The sequence below is a fragment of the Galeopterus variegatus genome, unplaced genomic scaffold (assembly GCF_000696425.1).
Source record: "Galeopterus variegatus unplaced genomic scaffold, G_variegatus-3.0.2 Scaffold973, whole genome shotgun sequence".
Lineage (NCBI taxonomy): Eukaryota > Metazoa > Chordata > Mammalia > Dermoptera > Cynocephalidae > Galeopterus > Galeopterus variegatus.
This window is the reverse complement of record NW_007727084.1, coordinates 12,941-33,310: the sequence shown is the minus strand read 5'-3', so window position 1 is coordinate 33,310 and position 20,370 is coordinate 12,941. Positions and strand designations below refer to the sequence as shown.

Genomic DNA, 20,370 nt, shown 5'->3' with positions numbered 1-20,370 from the left:
CGGCGGGAGCGCCACCGCACTCCCAAGCGGCGCACTCTCCAGTGCACCACCAGGCCAGCCCCGGTCATCTTTTTTTTAAAAAAAAAAAAGACACCATGTCTGTCTGTTGGAAAATTGGCATAGTGTACTGATTTTGTTAGATCAAGTCATTTGGGTGTCATCTGCCGGAAAACTCCATAACAAATATGAAATCTGGGCTGTCTATGGTGCAAAAGGTGTCCCCTCAGATATGGGGTCCTTTCACAGTACACATGGGATAGCCCTGAGAGGAGTCCATTGCCACCTCACCACAGACCTGACGGGGGCAAAGCTGTTCCAGCCCCTGTTATGTAGAAGGGGAAACTGAGGCCAAGAGGAAGTGACTCACTGCAATCACACAGCAATGAAGCAGAAGAACAAGCCCTGGCCCTGTATCTGCTTGAACCACAGCCCGAGCTCTTAAGCACGAGGCTCTGCCCCCCGCTAAAGGTGCCACGACACACCAAGCCTGCCTGCCCTCTTCCCCAGGACCCGCTGTCCCCCTACCTGTGTGTAGCAGCGCAGGAGCAGCCCCTTCTCCTTCAGCAGGCGGATGAAGTAGTGGCAGGTGGTCGGCTGGAGGAAGCAATAATAACGCTGATGATAACAGAGAACATCTGCACGCAGTTGCCACGTGCCCGGAACTGTTCCAGGCACCAGAGTCACCACAGTGACCTCGTAAGGGAGAGACCATCATTGTCCCGCTTTCACAGATGAGAAGCAATAATAACGCTGATGATAACAGAGAACATCTGCACGCAGTTGCCACGTGCCCGGAACTGTTCTAGGCGCCAGAGTCACCACAGTGACCTCGTAAGGGAGAGACCATCATTGTCCCGCTTTCACAGATGAGGAAACTGAGGTATAGGGAGGTTGATTGTCTTGCCAAAGTCACACAGTTGGTAAGTTGCAGAGCTGGGACTTGCACCCAGGCAGCCTGGTTCCAGAGTCTGGGCTCTTAAGTGCGTTATTAACTCGTTTATGCCCCACAATAACCCATTTCAGATACTGTTATTAGCTTTGTTTTCATTGGTACAAGGGCCCAGAACCCATGCACTTAGTGACTATATTTGTCTGAAGAGCTCCGGAGGGGGCCTTCCCATGCCTGCTCTCCCCCAACCTTTCCTGTTCCCCTCCCCCTGCAAAAAAAAGATCTCACCTTAAACTGCCCAGGATAGAGTTCCTTGGCAAGGGTGAAGAAGGGTTCTGGATGTTTCTGTGGGAGAGAGAGCCAGAAGGCAGCTGGGCATCTTGATGCCCTAGGTGAGATGAGGGTTGGAGCCCTCATTCCAGACATTCCTTCCTGAGGGAGGACATACCTTGAAGTAGCCAATTTCGAAGATGGCCTCTGGATAGGGAAGATGGTACTTCTCCAGGTTGGCATAGAGGCCCGTGGATGGAGAGCGGAAGTCGGGGATGCCCGCAGCTGGGGGAGGAGGGGCAGGGAGCAGTTGAGCAGGGGTGATGGCCCATCTACACCACACTGACCCTCCCAGGCCAGGGCCCAGACAGGGCACCTCCCCAGCCCCTGAGAGGGGCTTCCCACTCCAGAGGGCGGTTAGTCAGGGAGGGGGCACTTACATGTGGAGATTCCAGCCCCCACCAAACAGATGACCCTGCGACCTGGAAGAGAGAAATGTATACATCATTTGATATGATGTGCTCAGCCCCTACAATAACACCAGCCATCGTGCTGTTTACTCCACGCCAGGCCCTGGGGCAAGCACTTCAGATGCATGATGGCCCTCCCAACCATCTTGAGGGGGATGGTGTTAACATTCCCATTTTACAGATGAGCAAATTGAGGCTCAGATAGGGGAAGAGGTCATACAGTTGACTTGTAGAGGAGCCAGCAAGGGGAAAAAGAATCCACTGTTTGAAATTATACCAACTTAGACTTGAGAAAAGGCCACTTGAGAAGTTTCTCCTCCTAACTAGATCTAGACAAAAACGCATGAGATCTCGGTGAGAAGGCTGCGGGGGGAAGTGTAGCAAGGGGCACTCCCCGGGAAGAGGCACAGGTTATTACAAACGTTCCTGGTGACACCTCATCTTTCGCACCCAATCTCGGGTGATCATCCCTTTCTGCCATATTATACACATTCCTTCATCATATGACTTTCTTCCATCATCAAACACACATCAGCCACCTGAAGCCTGGTAATTTTTAGGTGAAGACCAAAGATTTGCCACTCTCAGCCCACACCCAGGAATGGTAGAGTGGATAAGGTCTTCCAGTCCTGGCTCTCCTGCTCCCCGCTGTGTGGCCTTGGACAGGTCATATCATTACTCTGAGCTTCAGCTTCCTCCTCTGTGAAATGGGCATAATTACAGGACTGTGCTCGCAGGGCTGCTGAGAGAATGAATTACTTCACCAAAAGCTTAGTTCAGTGCCTGGCACTGAGCAAATACTACATATGAGGGTACTTCAAAAGTTTGTGAAAAAATACAATTAAAAGATAATACAAATCTTTCCATGAATTTTACTTATTTATTTATTTCTGGTGGCCGGCCAGTAAGGGGATCTAAACCCTTGACCTCATGAACTTTTTGAAGATCCCTTGAAAGTGTTTGCTATTATTCTTTGAGTCCATTGTACTAAACTTCTTGAGACCCTTGATTCATATACCTATAAGCACTTTGCTCTCCCATTTTTCCAGGTTTCATACAAAAAGGTGGGAAGATAGGGTAGGAGGCTGAATCATTTCACAAGCACACAGGCGGGGCAGGATAGCTCTGCTGCTGCCTCAGCTGCTGGCCATTGGGCAGCCCTGCCATGTAGTACCCTGGCATCTGTCAGCTGATGGAAAGACACAAGCATGACGCCCGTGAATCAGGTGACTTTGGGGTGTCCTGTCCAAGGGAGGACAGCAAGGGTGAACAGAGGTCAAGGCCTGCCCCGGCCTCAGCCCTTGGCTTCATCCCTGGGATTCCTTCAGACCTTGGAACCAGGCCTGGTCGGTTGAGTGGAGGGGAGTGTGTACTCCAGATTCAGGGGACCTGGGATCAAATCCTAACTCTGCCACTTGCCAGCTATTTGGCCCTGCACCAAGGCACCTCTCTGTGCCTCAGTTTCCTCCTCTGTTCAGATGACTCCCATAACGACCTTACAGATATAATGTGAAGATCAAATAAGAGGCGGCTTGCGAAGTGCTTAGCCCAGTGTCTGGCACAGAGTGAGGGCTCACTTAATTGTTATTATCGCCTCACAGGCACCCTCATAAGCCAACTACCCCAAAACCCAGGTGCAGGACGGAAAGAACAAATGCTTTGTAGCCACTGCCTGAGTTTTCTTTGGGGCCGTCCTAGGCCAGAAGAGGGCTGCAGACTGCTGCTCAGCCTGCCCCAGCACAGGGAGGCTCAGGGCAGCGGGCCTGGCTGCCTGAGGAGGCAGACGGCAGCAGCTGGAGGCTGGGGAAACTGGAGAAGATGTCCTTGACAAAAGGCTGTTCAGGACCCTCAAAGGGTCGATTGTTACAGTCAAGGACTGCTGAGGGCCTGATTTCTCAGACTTTGGTGACCTCAACTCATGGAAAGAAATATAAATTTCATGGTGACCCAGTAAATAGGCACATATACACCGCACCTGGAACAAGCTCCCTGTAATAATAACCACAGCAAACAATTCCACAGCTCTTGCTATGTTCCAGGCCCTGCTCTAAGCAATGACATCTACATTGACTTATGTAGCCCCCCAGTAACCCCACGAGTTTCATAGTATATTATCATCCTCATTGTATGAAACAGGCCAGCCAATCAGAGGCAGTAATTCACTCAGCAATCAGCAATGGCCATGTGACCCAGGTCTGGCCAATCAGAGACATAGCACTTGGTTCAGGGCAGTCATGTGACTCAACCTGTGCCAACTGGAGCCAATCTCTGCTGTTTTGCTTGAACCACTGGCAGAAAGGTGCTCTCTTTCAGTGGGAGCTGCTAGGCTAGTGGAATTTGTGTTTGGAGTTGCTGGAAGTTACCTTTATCACAACACAGAGAAAATCAGTGCCAGAGAGAGTTAAGATTTTTGAGAGCAACATGAAAGCAACTGGATCCAGCCATGCTTAAAGGTGGATTTTAATTATAGAGTCAACACACTCCTTTTTTGGCTTAAGCCAGTTCAAATTGGGTTTCTTGCTACTTGTAAACAAAAGGTGTGAATGAATGGTTCAAGTGGCTGGGGATAAGAAGTCACTTGGGGACAGGAAGGCGGGTGAGCAGCCTAGCCCAGGCAGGGGACTTACAGCGCTCACTCTGCATGTAGCGGGCCACCCCTTCCAGGGTTAGCTCATCCAGCAGACGCTCCTTCTGGGTGCCCAGGCCCAGTGTCTGGGAGAAGAAATTCCGCAGGAAGTCCACTGACAAAAAAGAAGAGAAACAGCAGCCAGACGGGTATTCAGCCAGGGTGCATAGACATCCCCAGTGCCCTTGCCCCAGCCCTGGGATTCCCCGGCCTCCCCACAGCTAAAGACACAATGCCTGGTCCAGCCAGGGGCTTCCAGGACCCTGCTCTGGCACTAGCACCGAATCCATTGCTACAAACTTTGAATGTTAGTCCTGGTGGAATTGAGGGGGAATCACCCAGACCCCTGCCCTGAAATTTCCCCCTCCAGAACCTTGCTCTTTTCCCTCCAAGGAAGATACTCACTCTCTGCCTCTCCACCAGCTGCTCCTCCTTCAGCGTCTGAATCTGAGTCCTGGAAGGGGTAGGGTGGGGTGGCCGGGGGATTAGGGAGAGAGAGGGACGGGGGAGTGACACCAGGTTTGGGGAAAAGGCTCTGGCTGGGAAGTGGCCTGAGAAGGTGAGGGGTGGTGGAGGGCCAGTGCCAGGACCCACATGAGGGCTGTGGGACAGGCTGCCTGGGTTGGAAACCTGGCCTTGCTACTCCTGAGGAGCAGACCTTGTGTGAGTGACTTGGCTTTTCTGAGTCTCAGTGCTCCTGGTCTTGGAAATGGAGCTCAGAGGGCTGTTAAGGCGATGAACTGAGTTAACATAAGTGAGGTGCTTGGAGCAGCACCCAGTGGTGGGGAGGTGCCCAGTGAGCACTGGCTACTGCTGTGACCGCACGCCCAGTGTGGTGCCCATATCCTCCCCTTGCACCCCCATCCCCTGTAGTGTGGGCCTGTTGCCTTCCCCAGAGGCCCTGCAGCCCTGCTCACAAAGTCACTCCTGTGGATAATGCCAACAGAAAGACCCGGGTGTTCACGCTGCAGGACCCTGTCTGCCCCCTGCATGAAGCCCCAGACACTCTCTGTCCACCTCTCTGACTACCTCCAGCTTCTTTATCACTCCTCCCCTTGACCTGGCTCCCAAAGTGCAGGTCTCTGGGACTCTGTCCTGGGCCCTCTCTGCTTTCTCTCTCCACCTTCCTTGGGCTACCTGACTCATCCATATCAATGGCTTCAGCCTAGTCACTGATGATGTCACTTCTCTGTCCCCAGATCCAGGGTTCCCATGTCCTCTTGGACTCCTTGCCCTAGGTGATCCCCCAGGCGCCTCAATCCCGCCATGTCTCAAACTGGCTTCAGCATCCCTCCCAAGCCTGCTCCTCCTCCCAGGCCTCATCTCAATGTGGTTTCACTGTCCCCCAGTCTGCCAGATGCCTCCTGCCCCTGCCTCCCTCCCTCACCCACGTGCCACAGCCCTGCAGCCTCACAGCATGCCCATTCATCCTCCTGAGAGTCCCTCTACTGACCTCTTCTCCCCTCCTCAGGGCTCCACCTGGTCCAGCCTGTCCTCTCTCCTCAGGGGTCCTGCCCCAGCCTCCTCCCTAGGCTTCTGGTCTCAGTCTCCACCTCTGATCTACCTTACTGCCCTCCACGTGATGGCCTGTCTGGGTCAGCCCACTCCTCTCTACTTCAAAGTAGTACTTCTCTTTGGCTTCTCCAGTCTCATCATTCAGTCACAAACATTCGTGGAGTCTGCCATGATATCAGCTCCACAGGGCAGGGACTTTGTGTTCACCACTGAATGCCCAGCATGGAGAACTGAGTCTAGCACCTGGCAGGAGCTCCAGAACCATCTACAACTGAATGACTGCCTGCTGCGTGCTAGATCAGGGCTGGGCCCTGTAATGGATCTCACAAAAACGCAGTTCTGACCAACTCACTCTCCTTAAAACCTCTCAGACAACCTTACTTCCCTGAGCACTCACTACATTGGTTCCAAGCCTTTTTGAATAAGAACCTCCCTTCTAAACATACTAAAATTCTTTAATTGATTTTTAAGACTGCACAAACCTTGCAAAAACTTTGACCATTAGACACTACCCACGAGCTGGGGCACTTGACTTGTGATTTCCCAATCCCACCCCTATGGAGACAACCACGATTCACTGTTCAATGGTAACTACTCCAGACTTTTTCTGTGCATATAAAAACTCATTATTTTTATAGAAATAAGCCATATCATTGTACAATGCTGCACCTTGCTTTTTCCACAGAACAATATACTCTAGACCCACCTCATTCTTTTAAGCAGCTACATAATATTGCATTGTATGGATGAACCATAGTTCATTTAACCCATCTACTGACAGGCATTTGGGCTGTGTCCAGTTTTGCCCTATAACGGACAATGCTGCAATTTACATCCTCCTGTCTCTCTTTGGCACTAAGGATCCCTTCTTAACATTAACCCTTTTCCTCTGACATTGTTGTGCCTTGGGAGCCAGGCGAATGAGATGCCACAGGAGGCTCTCATACCCTTGGCATTGCTCTGCTGTGCATTTGTGAGGCATTTTAATCGCAGCTTCAGCACTGCCCTGCATCTGAAAAGCCATCTCACGTGTGTGGGTGGGCTGGCATTCTTTCAGACTGTGGACAGTGAGGCTCTATGGAAGGACTCAAGGGACCTGCCCAGCATGTGGGGGAAACTTAGCCTAACGGGGAGCTGGAGGTGCTGGTGGTGGCTTCAAGCTTCTGCGAGGTGGCCTGTCTACCTCTCTTTGCAGTGTCTGGAAGGCAGTGTGTTCCCTTCCCTGCTCCTTTAGCTGAGGGATAGGGGACAAGTTACTTAAGACCACTGCCTCAGGGCCGGCCCAGTGGCGCACTGCTACAGTGTGCCGCTTGGGAGCGCGGCAGCGCTCCCGCCGAGGGTTCGGATCCCACATACAGACTGGCCGCTCACTGGCTGAGCGAGGTGCGGGCGCAACACCGAGGGTTGCGATCCCGTTGCCGGTCACGAAAAAAGACAAAAAGGAAAAAAAAGAAAAAAGACCACTGCCTCAAATTCCTCCTCTGTGAAATGACCATTTGGATGCTGGAAGATGAAATGAGATGATGCACTAGGATGATGCACTAAGCAGAGTGCCTGGCTGGAGTAACTAGTCAATAAATGCTAACCATGAGTATAATTAGCTGACCACCCCCAGCTACCCAACTTCTAAACACATCATGCTCTTTCATGCCCCAGGGACTTTGCACAAGCCATACACTCTGCATGGAACACCATTTCTCACTTTGTCTAAGAAAATTCTAAGTCACTCTTCACTTATTACGCTGTGTCAATATCTCAGTCTGACTCCTAGACCAGCCTGTGTATTACTTTAGGGAAGAGCCTGGCTGGAATCTTCTTTGACCCAAATAGTTTATTCTGGGCTCCTACAGTACCCTGAGCTACTTTCGTAACGATCCTGTAGGGCCATTTTCTCGTCACTTGTTCGTGAGATCTGTGAGTTCAGGAACCAAACTGGATACCTGTCTCTTCCAGGCCCAGCACAAATTTGGTATAGAAGGGATTGCTGGGGGGGGCGGGGGGGGGATAGTGGCAAGGAAAGAGGAAAGTTTAGGAGGGCAGGCCTGGGGTTGAGGCTGCATACTCTTCTTTGACACTCCGCAGAATCCACCATTCCCCAGGAGATTGCATCAGGTGGGGCGAGGGATTGGGGCAATGAGCAGAGGGCCCTGGGGTAACTGTGTCCCCTCTGCCACCTCCCCCCAGTGTGGGATGTGGGAACAAATCCATCTCTCTCCTTCCCTCCACCCTTTCCCCCATCTCACCTGAGCCTCCTGCACCTTCCCTGCCTGGGTCTCCAGAGGGTCAGAGGCTAGGGGAGGAGGGGGAGCAGACGTGGTTACAGTGGGGGGAATGGTTAAGGGGGAATGTAGGGGTTCAAAGTGGTGGTGGGGGCAAGAAGACCCACCCACCTAGTTACACTGGGGTCAGGGGGTGGTGGTAAAAATGGAGGGAGGGAGCAGATGGTGAAAAGTAGATCTTATTAGAGTGGCGAATGCTGGCAGAAGTGCTTAGTGAAGGGCAGAGGCTGGGGAGGGAAGGTTTAAGAGGAGACGGAGGGGAAAGTAGGAGACACAAGACATGAAGGAAGACTCAGGAGTAGTTAGGAAGGACATAGTAGTTTGTGAGTGTGTGCGCGGGGAAGTTTAAGGAAGGAAGAGGGAAGAAGGGATACCTCGGCTGGGAGGCGGGTTTGGGAGAGGAGACGCGGTGGAGGAGAGACACAGGAACTAGAGGGAAGAGATAGGGGACACCAAGAGTTCCCTAGCATCCTACAGTTGCCTCGAACAACCAGGTACTCTTAGCAACCGGACCGCGGCAACCTATATCCTTAAACAACCAGGGTCCTCAGCGACCACGGTGCGAAAAACAAGCGATCATTGGTAACTTGGCAAACGGACATGGTAAACGGACCCTTAACACCTTGAGACACAGAAACCCACCACCCTAGCAATATGGATCACTTAGCAACGACCCTCCGAATCCCACTCCCCCCATGCAGTTTCTGTCTCCCGCCCCACCGCGCCCACCCTCGGGCCCCGGGGCCTGCAGCCCTCAGCCAGGCCCCGGTGCCGCCCGATCCTCCAACCGGGGCCCCCAACTCACGGTCCGGCTCGGCCATGGGCGCGGGGCGGGGGCCCTCGGGGCTGTCACCGACCGCTCTATCCCGTGACGGTACCGGAAACAGGAGGGGCAGGGATAGGACAGAGAACTACAACTCCCGTCAGCCACCGCGGCCACATCAAGCTTCGCGCAACACCCGGAGCGCCCCCTCTGAGGTAAGGAAGACACGCGAGGACCGCACTACGAGTCCCAGAGGGCCTGGCGTCGGCAGCCACGTTGGTAAAGGGCCTACGGAAAATGTGGAAGCGGCTAGAGAGCGGTAGTCCCTGCGGACACTCTGATTGGTCACGGTGCGGTATGGAGGCGGGGCTTGAGCGATTTACCTCATTCTGACTGGATGAATCAGGGGGCGTGCTGGGGAATTCCCCGGAGAGCGGAAGCGCCTGAGCTCCAGGCAGAGCCCAGCAACAGGCGGGCGGCCGTGGGGGGCCCCTGAGGTGGCTGGGGCCATGGCCGGGGTCGCGTGCTTGGGGAAAGCAGCGGACGCGGATGAATGGTGCGACAGTGGCCTGGGCTCTCTAGGCCCGGACGCAGCGGCCCCCGGAGGACCGGCGCTGGGCGCAGAGTTGGGTCCGGGGCTGTCGTGGGCGCCCCTCGTCTTCGGCTACGTCACTGAGGATGGGGACACGTGAGTGAACCTTAGGCTACCAAACTGAGCCCTGGGATCTGGCGTCTGATTCCCCGTTAGTCTTTGGTCCCTGAAGATTCCTACTCCTAAATCTGATTTCCAGTGCTGGACTTCCTGACCTATAACCCCCGAGTCATAACTTTTAGCAAAACCAGTCTCCTATTCAGCTTTGATCCTAACCCAATAGTTTCTGACCTTCCTTTCTTGAACTCTGATTTTCAGCTCCTGGAATCCATATCCTACCCACTGATCTCAAAACCCAGTTTAACCTTCATGACCCCAATCCAGAGACCTTTGTTAGAGCTCTGGCTCCAGCTCCTCCTGACCTCTAACCTCCAAATATAATCTTTGATCCTTAGTTCCTGATTTATGAGTGATTTTCGAAATTAATACTTGGTCCCTAACTCTAAGATCCTGTCTTCTGAGCACCGATCTTAAAATCTTAAATTCAAAGAGAGAACGTAAGCTCAGTGAGAGCAGGGATTCATCTGTTAAATATTTCTCTCGCACTACCACGTTTCAGGCCCTGTTTTAAGTGCTAGTGACCAAGCAATGAAGAAAACAGACAAAAACTTATGCCCTTGTGGAGCGTACATTTTAATGGGGCTAAATAGATTGACAGCAAGGAAGGAAGAAAGAAAGAAAAGACAGGAAGAAACAAAGACAGAAAATAAAAGGGGGGAGAGAGGAGAAGAGTGAGAAAAAGAAAAGGAAAGAAAGTCAGTCAGGAGGTAGTAGGTGCTTTGGAGAAAAATAAAGCAGGAAAATGAGGTGAGGAGAAGAGTGTTCCAGGCAGAAGGAACCGCAGTTGTAAAGGCCCAGAGAAGGGACAGTACCTGGGTTTTTTGTCTGTTGTGTATCTCTAGTGACTCAAACAGTGCCTGACCCATAGGAGGCACTCAGTAAACTTTGATCTTCTCAAAAAACCAGCTTTGGTTTCATTAGTTTTCTCTTAATTTTTTTTTTGCTTTCTATTTCATTGGTCTCTGTTCTGACTTTTATTATTTCATGTTTTTCTGCTTGCTTTGGGTTTAATTTGGTTCTTTCTATAGTTTCTTAAGGTGGAAGCTGAGGTCACTGATTTGAGACCTTTCTTTTCTCTTCTAATAAAGGTGTTGAGTGCTATAAATTTCCTCTGAGTACTGCTCTAGTGATATCTCACAAACTCTGATACGTTGTGTTTTAATTTTCATATCTTTCTGATGCTGATTTTTAATTTAATCCCATTGTGGGCAGAGAACATACTGTACTTTGTATGACTTGCATTCTTTTAAATTTTTTTTTTTTTTTTTTTTTTTTAAAGATGACCGGTAAGGGGATCTTAACCCTTGACTTGGTGTTGTCAGCACCACGCTCAGCCAGTGAGCGAACTGGCCATCCCTATGTGGGATCTGAACCCGGGGCCTTGGTGTCATCAGCACCGCACTCTCCCGAGTGAGCCACGGGCCGGCCCCTTTTAAATTTTTTGAGACTTGTTTTATGGCCCAGAATGTGGCCCAGAATATCGTGTGTGCACTTAAAAAGAATATATATTCTGCTGTTTTTGAATGTAGTGTTCTTTAAATGTTATGTAGTAGTCGTGTTGGTTTATAGTGGTGTTCAGGTCTACTATGTCCTTGCTGATAATTTTCTGCTTACTTGTTCAATCAGTTGTTGAGGATGGATATTGAAATCTCCAACTATAATTGTGGATATGACTATTTCTCCTTGTAGTTCTACTAGGTTTTGCTTCATGTACTTTGAAGCTCTTTTATTTATTTATTTATTTCCTTTTTGTCTTTTTTCGTGACCGGCAATGGATTGTAACCCTCAGTGTCGCGCCCGTACCGGACCAGGACCGGCAACGGGATCGCAACCCTCGGTGTTGCTCCCGCACCTCGCTCAGCCAGTGAGCGGCCGGTCTGTACGTGGGATCCGAAACCTCGGCGGGAGCGCCACCGTGCTCCCAAACGGCGCACTGTAGCAGTGCGCCACCGGGCGGCCAGGAGCTTTTTTATTAAAGGCACTAATCATAAGGATTGTTACATATTGTTATTCCTGATTAATTTACCTCTTTATCATTATGAAATTACCTTCTTTATCCCCAGTAATATTTTTTGCTTGAAATCTGCTTTGTCTGATATTAAAATATTCACTCCAGCCTTCTTTTAACAGGTGTTAGCATGTTATCTCTTCTTCTGCCCTTTTATTTTTAACCTATTTTTTAATATTTATATTTAAAAGGTGTTTTTTATAGGAAGCATATAGTTGGATTTTGCTTTTTTTCCAATTTTTTTTTTTTTTGGCCATTGGCTGGTACAGGGATTGAACCCTGGACCTTGGTGTTATCAGCACCATGCTCTAACCAATGAGCTAATGTGCCAACTCTAGATTTTTCTTTTTTATTTAATCTGGCAATCTCTGCCTTTTAACTAGAGTGTTTGTATCGTTTACATTTAATTTACTGATACGGTTATGTTTGAGTTTATCATCTTGCTATTATATATATTCTACTTATCTGTCTTTATTTTCTTTTCCCTCTTTTTCTGCCTTCTTTTGGAAGTGTAGTTTTTGTTATTTCATTTTATTTCTTTCATAGGTTTATTAGCTGTAACTATTTTGTTATTGTAGTGTTTGCTTTAAGGCAGAGATTGGCAAACTATGGCCTCCAGACAAAAATCCAGCTTTTGTGTTTTTTGTTTTGTTTTGTTTTGGTTTTTGGCACCTGGCTGGTAAGGGGATCCAAACCCTTGACATTGGTGTTCTAACAAGGTGATCTAACCAACTGAGCTAACCAGTCAGCCCCAAATCCAGCTTTTATATGATCGTGAGCTAAGAATGGTCATTATATTTTTTTAATGGTTTTTAGAAATCAAAAGAAGGATAATATTACATGGCAAGTGAAAATTATATGAAATTCAAATTTTAGGCTCCATAAATAAAGCTGTATAGGAATACAGACATGCTCCTTCATTTACATGTTTTAAACGGCTGCTTTTCCACTACAACAATAGAGTTGAATAGGTCGGTAAGAGAGAGACCATATGACTCTCAAAGCCTAAAATAGTTCTCTAGTCCTTTACAGAAAATGTGTGCTGACTCCTGTATTAGAGTTTATAGTATACAACTGTAAGTTATCCCAGTCTACCTTCAAGTGATATTATACCACCTCAAACAGAAAGAACCTCAGAATAGTATAGTCCCATTTGTCCCCTTCTAGGCTTTATGCTGTTGTTGTCATACTTTACTTATATGTATGTTATAAATGCTACCATACACCCAGGGCACTGCACTTGGCGGTGATTCATCAGCACGAGCCCTTTCTGGATTTTCTCCTGGGTTTTTCAGCTGGCACTGAGTACCTGGACCTGCAGAATGACCTAGGCCAGGTGAGCCACTAGGGGACAGTATAGGACTCAGGGTCCAGGGTTCTCAGTGCAACCCCTAACTCCTGCCCTCTGCTCCTGCAGACAGCCCTGCACCTGGCAGCTATCCTGGGGGAGGCATCCACGGTGGAGAAGTTGTATGCAGCAGGCGCTAGGTTGTGCGTGGCAGAACGTGGGGGCCACACGGCGCTGCACCTGGCCTGTCGCGTGGGGGCACATGCCTGCACACGTGCGCTGCTCCAGCCCCGCCCTCGGTGCCCTAGGGAAGCCCCCGACGCCTACCTCTCTCACGGCCCTGACTGCACCCCTGACACCAACCACACCCCTGTTGCCTTGTACCCTGAACCCGACTTGGAGAAGGAACAGGAAGAGAGTGAGGAGGACTGGAAGCTGCAGCTGGAGGCTGAAAACTATGAGGGTGAGGGCCCTTAGTCTCTGGGGAGGACTCAGGCTCCCAGGCAAGTCGGGAGCACCCTGCTCTGGGCTCTGACGCAAGGCCCAGACCCTTGGGAGATCATATGTAGGCTTCAGGGACCTGGGTAGCAGGACCAAGGACCTCCACGCAGGCCCCAGATTACTGAGAATTGGACATGTGGGATCCAGGACCCCCACCTGGAGGCCCCAGACCACTTGGGACCCAGGCCTGTCACCAGTAGATGCAGAGCTGCCAGGATCCAATTGTTGGGCCCAGGCTGGTATTGGGCCCACCTACAAGGAGCAATCCCAATATCCCTACCCTCACCTACAAACCACAGGACCCTGCTCACCCAAGACTAGGGAAATCAAACCCCAGGCCCTCTGTGAAACTCTGGCATCCCAGGTTCCCAGTAATGGGCAGCAGGGTGGAAGGATAGCTCTCCTCAGCCAGGCCTCATGGGAAAAAGGACCCATCTATCCACGGCCCTGGCATCTGAGTCTCAGCTCTTCCACCCATAAGCTCAACTACCTGGGACCCGACCCCTCCACAAATGGACTGAGATCATCTAGGACCCAGTGTTCAGGGCCCACCCCCCTAACCCCCAGGTCACAGGCCCTTCAGCTACTCAGGACCAAGGTCCTTTGTGAAATAAGACCAGGAACTCAGGTCTCCTGGCCCCAAAACTCAGGCCTCCCGTCCAAAGACCCCAGGCTCTTTACCTATAGGCCCCAGTCATCCCACAACCCAGGCATTGGACCCTGCCAGCAAACTGAGACCACTTGAGACTTAGGTATTTGGGATCCAGGTGCCTCTTTTACATACCCAGGAATTCAGGAGCCAGACCCCAAACCTGGTCACCCTCAGGCCACATGGCTCTCCCCTAGGATCATGACACCAGGGGCACAGGCCCCTCACCCCATCATCTGACACCAGTCACTCTGTCCCCAGGCCACACCCCACTCCATGTGGCCATCATCCACAAAGATGTGGAGATGGTCCGGCTGCTCCGGGAAGCTGGAGCTGACCTCAACAAACCGGTGAGCTGCCCTAGGGGGAAGGTTTGGTGGGGGTGGGGTAATGTCCCCTCTTCAGGCCTTCTGATCTCTCTGCTGCACCTCACAGGAGCCCACGTGTGGCCGGAGCCCCCTGCACTTGGCAGTGGAGGCCCAAGCAGCCGATGTGCTGGAGCTTCTCCTAAGGGCAGGTGCAGACCCTGCTGCCCGCATGTATGGTGGCCGCACCCCACTGGGCAGTGCCATGCTCCGGCCCAACCACATTCTTGCACGCCTCCTCCGTGCACATGGAGCCCCCGAGCCTGAGGATGAAGATGACAAGTTTGACCCCTGCAGCAGCAGTAGCGACAGCGACAGCAACAGCGACAGCGGGGATGAGGGCGTGAGTCAGGAGGAAAGATGGGACAGCCCAGCTGGGGGGTCAGGGTAAACCGGCAGGTGGGAAAGGGGAGAAGACCATTAAGCAGTGCATTGAGACCAACCTTGGGCTGCTGCAATTAAAGAGCCCAGGCAGCGGTGCAAGTGACATGGGGCAACACTCAGGGGAGACTTGGCTAGGGGTGGCGGGGAGAACTCGGGCAGTGGTGGTCGAAAAATTAAGGCAATGGAAGAGGTAGAACTCAGGCAGAGGNCCTACGTGAAATCTGCTGTCTTCCTTATTTTTATTCCTGTGTACTTATGGTGTCCTTGTCTTTGACTGCTTTTAAAATTTTTGTCTTTATCACTGGTTTTGAGAAATTTATTTCTGATGAACTTGGTAGTTTTCTTCATATTTCCTGTTTTGGGATTTGTTGAGCTTTTGGGATATGAGGGTTTATAGTTTACATCAAATTTGGAAAATCTTCCAGCCATTTTTTCTTATGTTTTTTTTCCCTGTCCCTTCCTTCCTGTATGGACCTCAGTTACACATATATTAGGCTTCTCAAAGTCATCCCACAGCTCACTGATGCTCTTTTCTTTTTTTAAAAAAAATTTTTATTTTTCCTCTGTATTTCATTCTGAATCATCATGTCTTCGAGCTCATTAATCTTTTCTTCTGCAATGTGTAATTTGTTGTTAATCCTATCCAGGGTATTTTTCATTTCAGATACTGTAGTTTTTATCTCTAGGAGTTCCATTTGAGCCTTTTTCTTTTCTCATCTGTGTCTCTACTTAACTTTTTGAACGAATGGAATGGAATACAGTTATAATGAACTGTTTTAATGTTCTTCTTTGCTAATTCTAACATCTATGTCATTTCTGGGTCAGCTTCAATTGATTGATGATTCTCATTTTGGATTGTGTTTTACTGCTTCTTTGTATGCCTGATCATCTTTGGTTAGACGCCAGACATTGTGAATTTTATCTTGTTAGGCTGGATAGTTTTGTATTCCTATAAATATTCTTGAGTATTGTTCTGGGATGCAGTTAAATTACTTGGAAGTAGTTTGATCCTTTTGAGTTTTGCTTTTATGATTTGTTAGATGGGTGCCGAGCAGTGCTCCATCTAGGGCTAATTATTCCCCACTACTGAGGCAAGGCTCTATAGAATATTCTACTTAATGAACTGTGAATTATGAGTTTTTCTAGTCTAGCGGTGGGAATAGGCGCTATTCCTGGCCCTGTGTGAGTGATAGGAACTTTTCTATAATCCTTTTGGATGGTTTTCCATCTCCCACCCCCCGACTCAGCTCGCATGTGCTCAGCGTCCTCCTAAATACTTGATGGAATCCTCTGCAGATCTTCAGGGCTCCCTCCTTGTGCAGCTCTCTCCTCTTTGGTACTCTGTCCTATGACTCTAGCTGCCTTGGTCTTCCCAAACTCTTAGCTCCATCTCCTCACCTCACACAGCCCTGCTGGGCTCTGCCTGGGTTTCCCCTTTTTGTGCTGTGGCTTGGAAACTCTCTCAATAAAATAAGCTGTGACAATCAATTTTGGGGCTTACCTCATGTTTCCTGTCTCTCAGGGATCATTGTCATTCATTGCATGACATCCAGTATCTTCAAAACTGTTGCTTCAAATACTGTATTTTCAGGCTGGCTGGTTAGCTCAGTTGGTCAGAGCCTGGTGCTATTAACACCATGGTCCAGGTTTTGATCCGTTACTGGCCAGCTGCCAAAAACAAAACTGTATTTTGTCTGATTTTTTTTTTTTTCTTTTGTCTTTTTCTGTGTCCGGCAATGGATCGCAACCCTCAGTGTCGCCCCCGTACCGGNACAGCGGGGATGAGGGCGTGAGTCAGGAGGAAAGATGGGACAGCCCAGCTGGGGGGTCAGGGTAAACCGGCAGGTGGGAAAGGGGAGAAGATCATTAAGCAGTGCATTGAGACCAACCTTGGGCTGCCGCAATTAAAGAGCCCAGGCAGCGGTGCAAGTGACATGGGGCAACACTCAGGAGAGACTTGGCTAGGGGTGGCGGGGCGAACTCGGGCAGTGGTGGTCGAAAAATTAAGGCAATGGAAGAGGTAGAACTCAGGCAGAGGTGGACAAGAGACCTTGGTTGTAGTGATCAGCGAACACAGGTAATTTGGGGTGACAGTGTAGGGAGTGATTTTAGGGAGCAAGATTTGGAGAACTCAGGCTGTGGGAAGATGACCTTGGGCAGCAGCGATCTGAACACCGGCAGTGGGGGGGAATGGGCTCAGCCAGCGGTGAGGAGAGGTTAGTTGGTGAACATAGGCAACAGATACTACCTCGAACAGGGAACGGAGTTGAATGGTGGGGGATGAGGAATTTGGGTAAAGGCAGAGGGAAGGGGTGGAGGAGAGAGACCTCAAGTTGCTGAAATACTGGAGGAGCAGCAGGGCCGGAACTCAAGGGTAGCAGCGGAGAATGCAGGCCGTGGGAGAAAAGATCCTGAGAATGACCTTTTCGAGCTAGGAGTAGGGAAGCGGAACCAGGAGCAGGGGAACTCAGATTTCATGGCCAGAACCAATTCTCAGGATGTTGTGTAAGAACTTGACCAGTGGGCAAGGTGGCAGCCGCCTGAGCCCCTCTGCCTGGCCCCCTCTGCCCCCAGGATGAATATGATGACATCGTGGTCCACAGTGGCCGGAGCCAAAACCAGCTACCTCCCACCCCAGCCTCAAAACCTCTTCCTGACAACCCCAAGCCCGTCTGATTTTTTTAATTGTTAATATAATTTCCAATTTAATAAAATCCCAGTTCTGACAACCAGAGACTAGATTCCTTGCCTGTCCTCCAGTTTATTCCTGGACCCCCATCCCTCCGAAATCAAGTGCTACACACTAAGCCTTGGTGGTTTTCTTTGTGCTTTATTCACTCAAAAGGGTTGGAGTGGGCTAGGTGTGTACTGGAGCGTGTTTCCTGAATCAGGTCTGAGCCCAGCCCCCATCCAGCTCAGACTTGTCCCCTCAGGCTTGGTTCCAAGGCACATCCTTCTCCCCACCCCTGCCAGGTTGGGGGGTGCGGTGGGGTGCCAGGTGAGGTGGAGGCTTTGGGGTCAACAGTCCTAAGCTGTAAGGTGTGGGGAAGAAGGAGGGCATGAGGTGGGAGTCAGCCCTCCCTCCTGAGTGCCTCCCCCCTGCCAGGTTGGGGGGTGCGGTGGGGTGCCAGGTGAGGTGGAGGCTTTGGGGTCAACAGTCCTAAGCCGTAAGGTGTGGGGAAGAAGGAGGGCATGAGGTGGGAGTCAGCCCTCCCTCCTGAGTGCCTCCCCCAGCATCTCCGTGGCCTTCTTCAGTTCATCTCTCATGTGCTCCAGCTGCTCCACCTCATGTTCCTGGTGGGATTAGAAATAGGGTGGTCGGTACCCACCTTCAGAGGCTGGCTACCTCAGTGGTCACCCATGAGTGCAGGCCATGTCAGTGCTCACAGTGGCAGCCAGCAGTGGTCATCCTAGTCATCATGGACTGCAATGATGACCATATTGGTTGTCACAACTCTGGAAGAGTTATGTTGGCCAACGTGATCAGTAGGGAGGTCCATGTTGACTGCTATAGCCAATGGCAGTAGACACGGGACAAGCAAAGGTGCCCAACTTGGATGACCCATTTGTGAAGTGATGGCCACTTTCATTACTGCCACCAATCATAGTGACGTCTTACTTTCCATGCAGCAAAGGTGTCTGTCTATAGCCTAGTGTGCCGGACACAGCAGACACTTCATGGTGGCCAACTTACTTGTTAGGGACTAGCAGTGGTAGCTTACTTGGAGCTTCTATGTAACAATGGTGGTCATCTTGGTTACTGTAATGTCAGTGGGGAAGCCACCTTGCTTGGATGTTGCTACCTAGTCCTGGTGTCAGTCTTGGTGACTATGGCCCATTTGTGGGGTTGGTCTTGCTGTGTATGGCCCAACACTGCTAACTGCTTGGCAGTATCTCCACAGACCGTTTGGTCAACCCTCCTCCCCACTGCCTTGGAGCGCCCCCTCCTCTGCTCACCTCCCCCTCTGAAGCCTCTTCCTTCTCCTGCTTGGGCTCAGCTGCCAGCTGGTGGTGGTGGTGTGGCGAGTCCTCCTGCCTCTCTCCTCCACCCCTCTCAGCGCCCTGCCACAGGCTGTGGCCCCCGCCCAGCACCTGCACACCCTTTTCCTCTGCCTCAAACTGGGCTGTCTCCTCGTCACTGGCCTTCTCTGTCACCCGCTTCTGGGGACCCGCTGCACCCTCCAGACGCCACTTCCACAGGTCCCCGAAGGTCTCCAGGGGCCTCCTCTTCTTTTCCTCCTCCTCTTCCTCCTTGGCCTGTTCCTGGTGGAGCCGACTGCGGAGCTGCTCGTGGATGGCCTGTTCCCGGACCTCAGACTCGTGGGTCCTCTCTGCTGCCTCCTCCTCTTCCTCGTCCCTCACCTCCTGGCTGGACCTTGTCTTCCCAGCCTCCCGCTTCTTGAAATCCCCAACCAGCGGGCCTTTCTCCAAGGTGGACACACAGCCATAGGGCTCTGTCTCACACATCTCTGGCAGAAAGAAACAGGATGCTCTCTGTGCATCAAATTGGGAAGCTGAGACCTGGAGAAGTTCTGGGCCCTGGGACCCCCTGGAGCCTCAGGGAGTCTGCCCAGAAGTGGGAGAGAAGGGTCAGGTGCTGAGGGAATGTTCTCTGCCCCCATCCCAGCCCTCTGCAGAGAGCCCCAAGGGTGGAGCTGGTGGCCAGGATCTGTCAGGTGGGACGCTGCGCAGTGAGTGCCACACTAGCTCAGGCCAGACGACTCTGGAAATGAAAAGAGGACACCCCTTCCTCCAGGCAGCCCTGGGCAGAAGGGCATGGGGAGCATCCTGGGCAGAATCGGGGTGGGGTGGTATGGGGCTCCAGAGAAGAACTGGAGCCTGGGTCCTCCTTACCTTTGTGGAGGAGAGCCGTGCAGGGTCCTCTCTGGGCCTGGCCCAGCGTCAGCACCTCTGTGACCATCTCTGCCAGACAGCGGGTCAGCTGGAGGGTGGGGGTGAAGGATCAGAGGGGAGTTTGAGGGCAGGGGGGTTGTGGGTAATGAGAAGGCTTAGAGGGTTAGAGGGGAGATGGGGACCAAGAAGGAGGCTGGGCAGGGAGGACAGGGCCCCAGCGAGCTGAGGTGGGGCAAGGGGTAACACTCCTCACCTCCTTGGAGGGTCTTGGTACCAGGGGAGCAGCTGTGGCTGTGGAGAAAGGAGACGGGCGCTGGGCTGGGACCCCGGGCTCTGTCCCCGGTACTGATCCCAGCTCCACGGGCGTCCCGTCTCCAGCGCACCTGCTGGGTGCACCGTCCCCACCTGGAAGCTCGGCCCATGAAGTCTCTAGTCTGACCCCGCTGGGTGCACCGCCCCTCCCCGGTCACTCTGTCCTCTGGGCTGGCCCCCGAGGTCCCTGGAAATTCGTCACTCACCCGCCCCCAGCAGCAGCGGCAGCAGCAGCGGCAGCAGCAACACCGAGGCGGGCCCTCGGCGCGGCATGGTGGGGCGTCCGGACCAGGGTCCTCGGCGTGGTGCGGGCCGGGGCGGCCGCCCCTTATAACCTGCACTGTGGCCCCGCCGGGGAGGAAGTGACGTCACCGCCGCCCCCTCCCGGCCCGGCGGGGCGACAGCTGCGGGGCGGCCCCCCCCTCCAACCCCCACCTCCGCCCCCCAGGGGGGGGGGGGGCGGGACCGCCCCCCCCCCCCCCCCC

At 51.8% G+C, this 20,370-nt stretch overlaps 3 protein-coding genes across 6 annotated transcripts in view; 1 reads left to right on the top strand and 2 right to left on the bottom strand.

Moving 5' to 3' along the window:
• Positions 1-8,969, bottom strand: part of SIRT2 (sirtuin 2) — a 20,565-nt gene extending 11,596 nt beyond the window's left edge. Inside the window, exons 1-8 of one of the 4 annotated variants that reach the window (XM_008573929.1) lie at positions 8,855-8,969; positions 8,014-8,060; positions 4,661-4,709; positions 4,257-4,370; positions 1,600-1,641; positions 1,338-1,444; positions 1,178-1,234; positions 526-594 (exon numbers count right to left, since the gene is read on the bottom strand). In XM_008573929.1, the coding sequence (XP_008572151.1) occupies positions 526-594; positions 1,178-1,234; positions 1,338-1,444; positions 1,600-1,641; positions 4,257-4,370; positions 4,661-4,709; positions 8,014-8,060; positions 8,855-8,870 (501 nt within the window). In that variant the 5' untranslated portion in view covers positions 8,871-8,969. Of the gene's footprint in view, positions 1-525; positions 595-1,177; positions 1,235-1,337; positions 1,445-1,599; positions 1,642-4,256; positions 4,371-4,660; positions 4,710-4,913; positions 4,963-8,013; positions 8,061-8,423; positions 8,764-8,854 lie in introns of those variants that run through there. The other 3 variants (XM_008573930.1, XM_008573928.1, XM_008573931.1) reach the window with 3 other exon arrangements.
• Positions 8,970-9,260: 291 nt separating this feature from the next.
• Positions 9,261-17,455, top strand: NFKBIB (nuclear factor of kappa light polypeptide gene enhancer in B-cells inhibitor, beta). The gene is made up of 6 exons (XM_008573927.1): positions 9,261-9,500; positions 12,763-12,868; positions 12,950-13,283; positions 14,232-14,320; positions 14,406-14,678; positions 17,294-17,455. The coding sequence occupies exons 1-6, from the start codon at positions 9,322-9,324 to the stop codon at positions 17,393-17,395; spliced, it is 1,083 nt and encodes a 360-aa protein (XP_008572149.1). The 5' UTR covers positions 9,261-9,321; the 3' UTR covers positions 17,396-17,455.
• Positions 17,456-17,910: 455 nt separating this feature from the next.
• CCER2 (coiled-coil glutamate-rich protein 2) lies at positions 17,911-20,213 on the bottom strand. Its single transcript, XM_008573925.1, has 5 exons — positions 20,092-20,213; positions 19,827-19,864; positions 19,574-19,661; positions 18,677-19,188; positions 17,911-18,013 (listed from the first exon to the last, which is right to left on the bottom strand). Exons 1-5 carry the CDS (start codon positions 20,156-20,158, stop codon positions 17,924-17,926), a joined length of 795 nt encoding a protein of 264 aa, XP_008572147.1. The 5' UTR covers positions 20,159-20,213; the 3' UTR covers positions 17,911-17,923.
• Positions 20,214-20,370: the final 157 nt, after the last annotated feature.

Excerpts from the sequence above, each read along its gene's own strand:
- CCER2 (XM_008573925.1), bottom strand. The coding sequence starts at position 20,158 with ATGCCGCGCCGAGGGCCCGCCTCGGTGTTGCTGCTGCCGCTGCTGCTG. Across the intron at positions 19,189-19,573 it reads CACGGCTCTCCTCCACAAAG|AGATGTGTGAGACAGAGCCC; the intron begins GTAAGGAGGACC and ends TCTTTCTGCCAG. Across the intron at positions 18,014-18,676 it reads AAGAGGCTTCAGAGGGGGAG|GAACATGAGGTGGAGCAGCT; the intron begins GTGAGCAGAGGA and ends TAATCCCACCAG.
- NFKBIB (XM_008573927.1), top strand. The coding sequence starts at position 9,322 with ATGGCCGGGGTCGCGTGCTTGGGGAAAGCAGCGGACGCGGATGAATGG. Across the intron at positions 12,869-12,949 it reads TGCAGAATGACCTAGGCCAG|ACAGCCCTGCACCTGGCAGC; the intron begins GTGAGCCACTAG and ends CTGCTCCTGCAG. Across the intron at positions 14,321-14,405 it reads GAGCTGACCTCAACAAACCG|GAGCCCACGTGTGGCCGGAG; the intron begins GTGAGCTGCCCT and ends TGCACCTCACAG.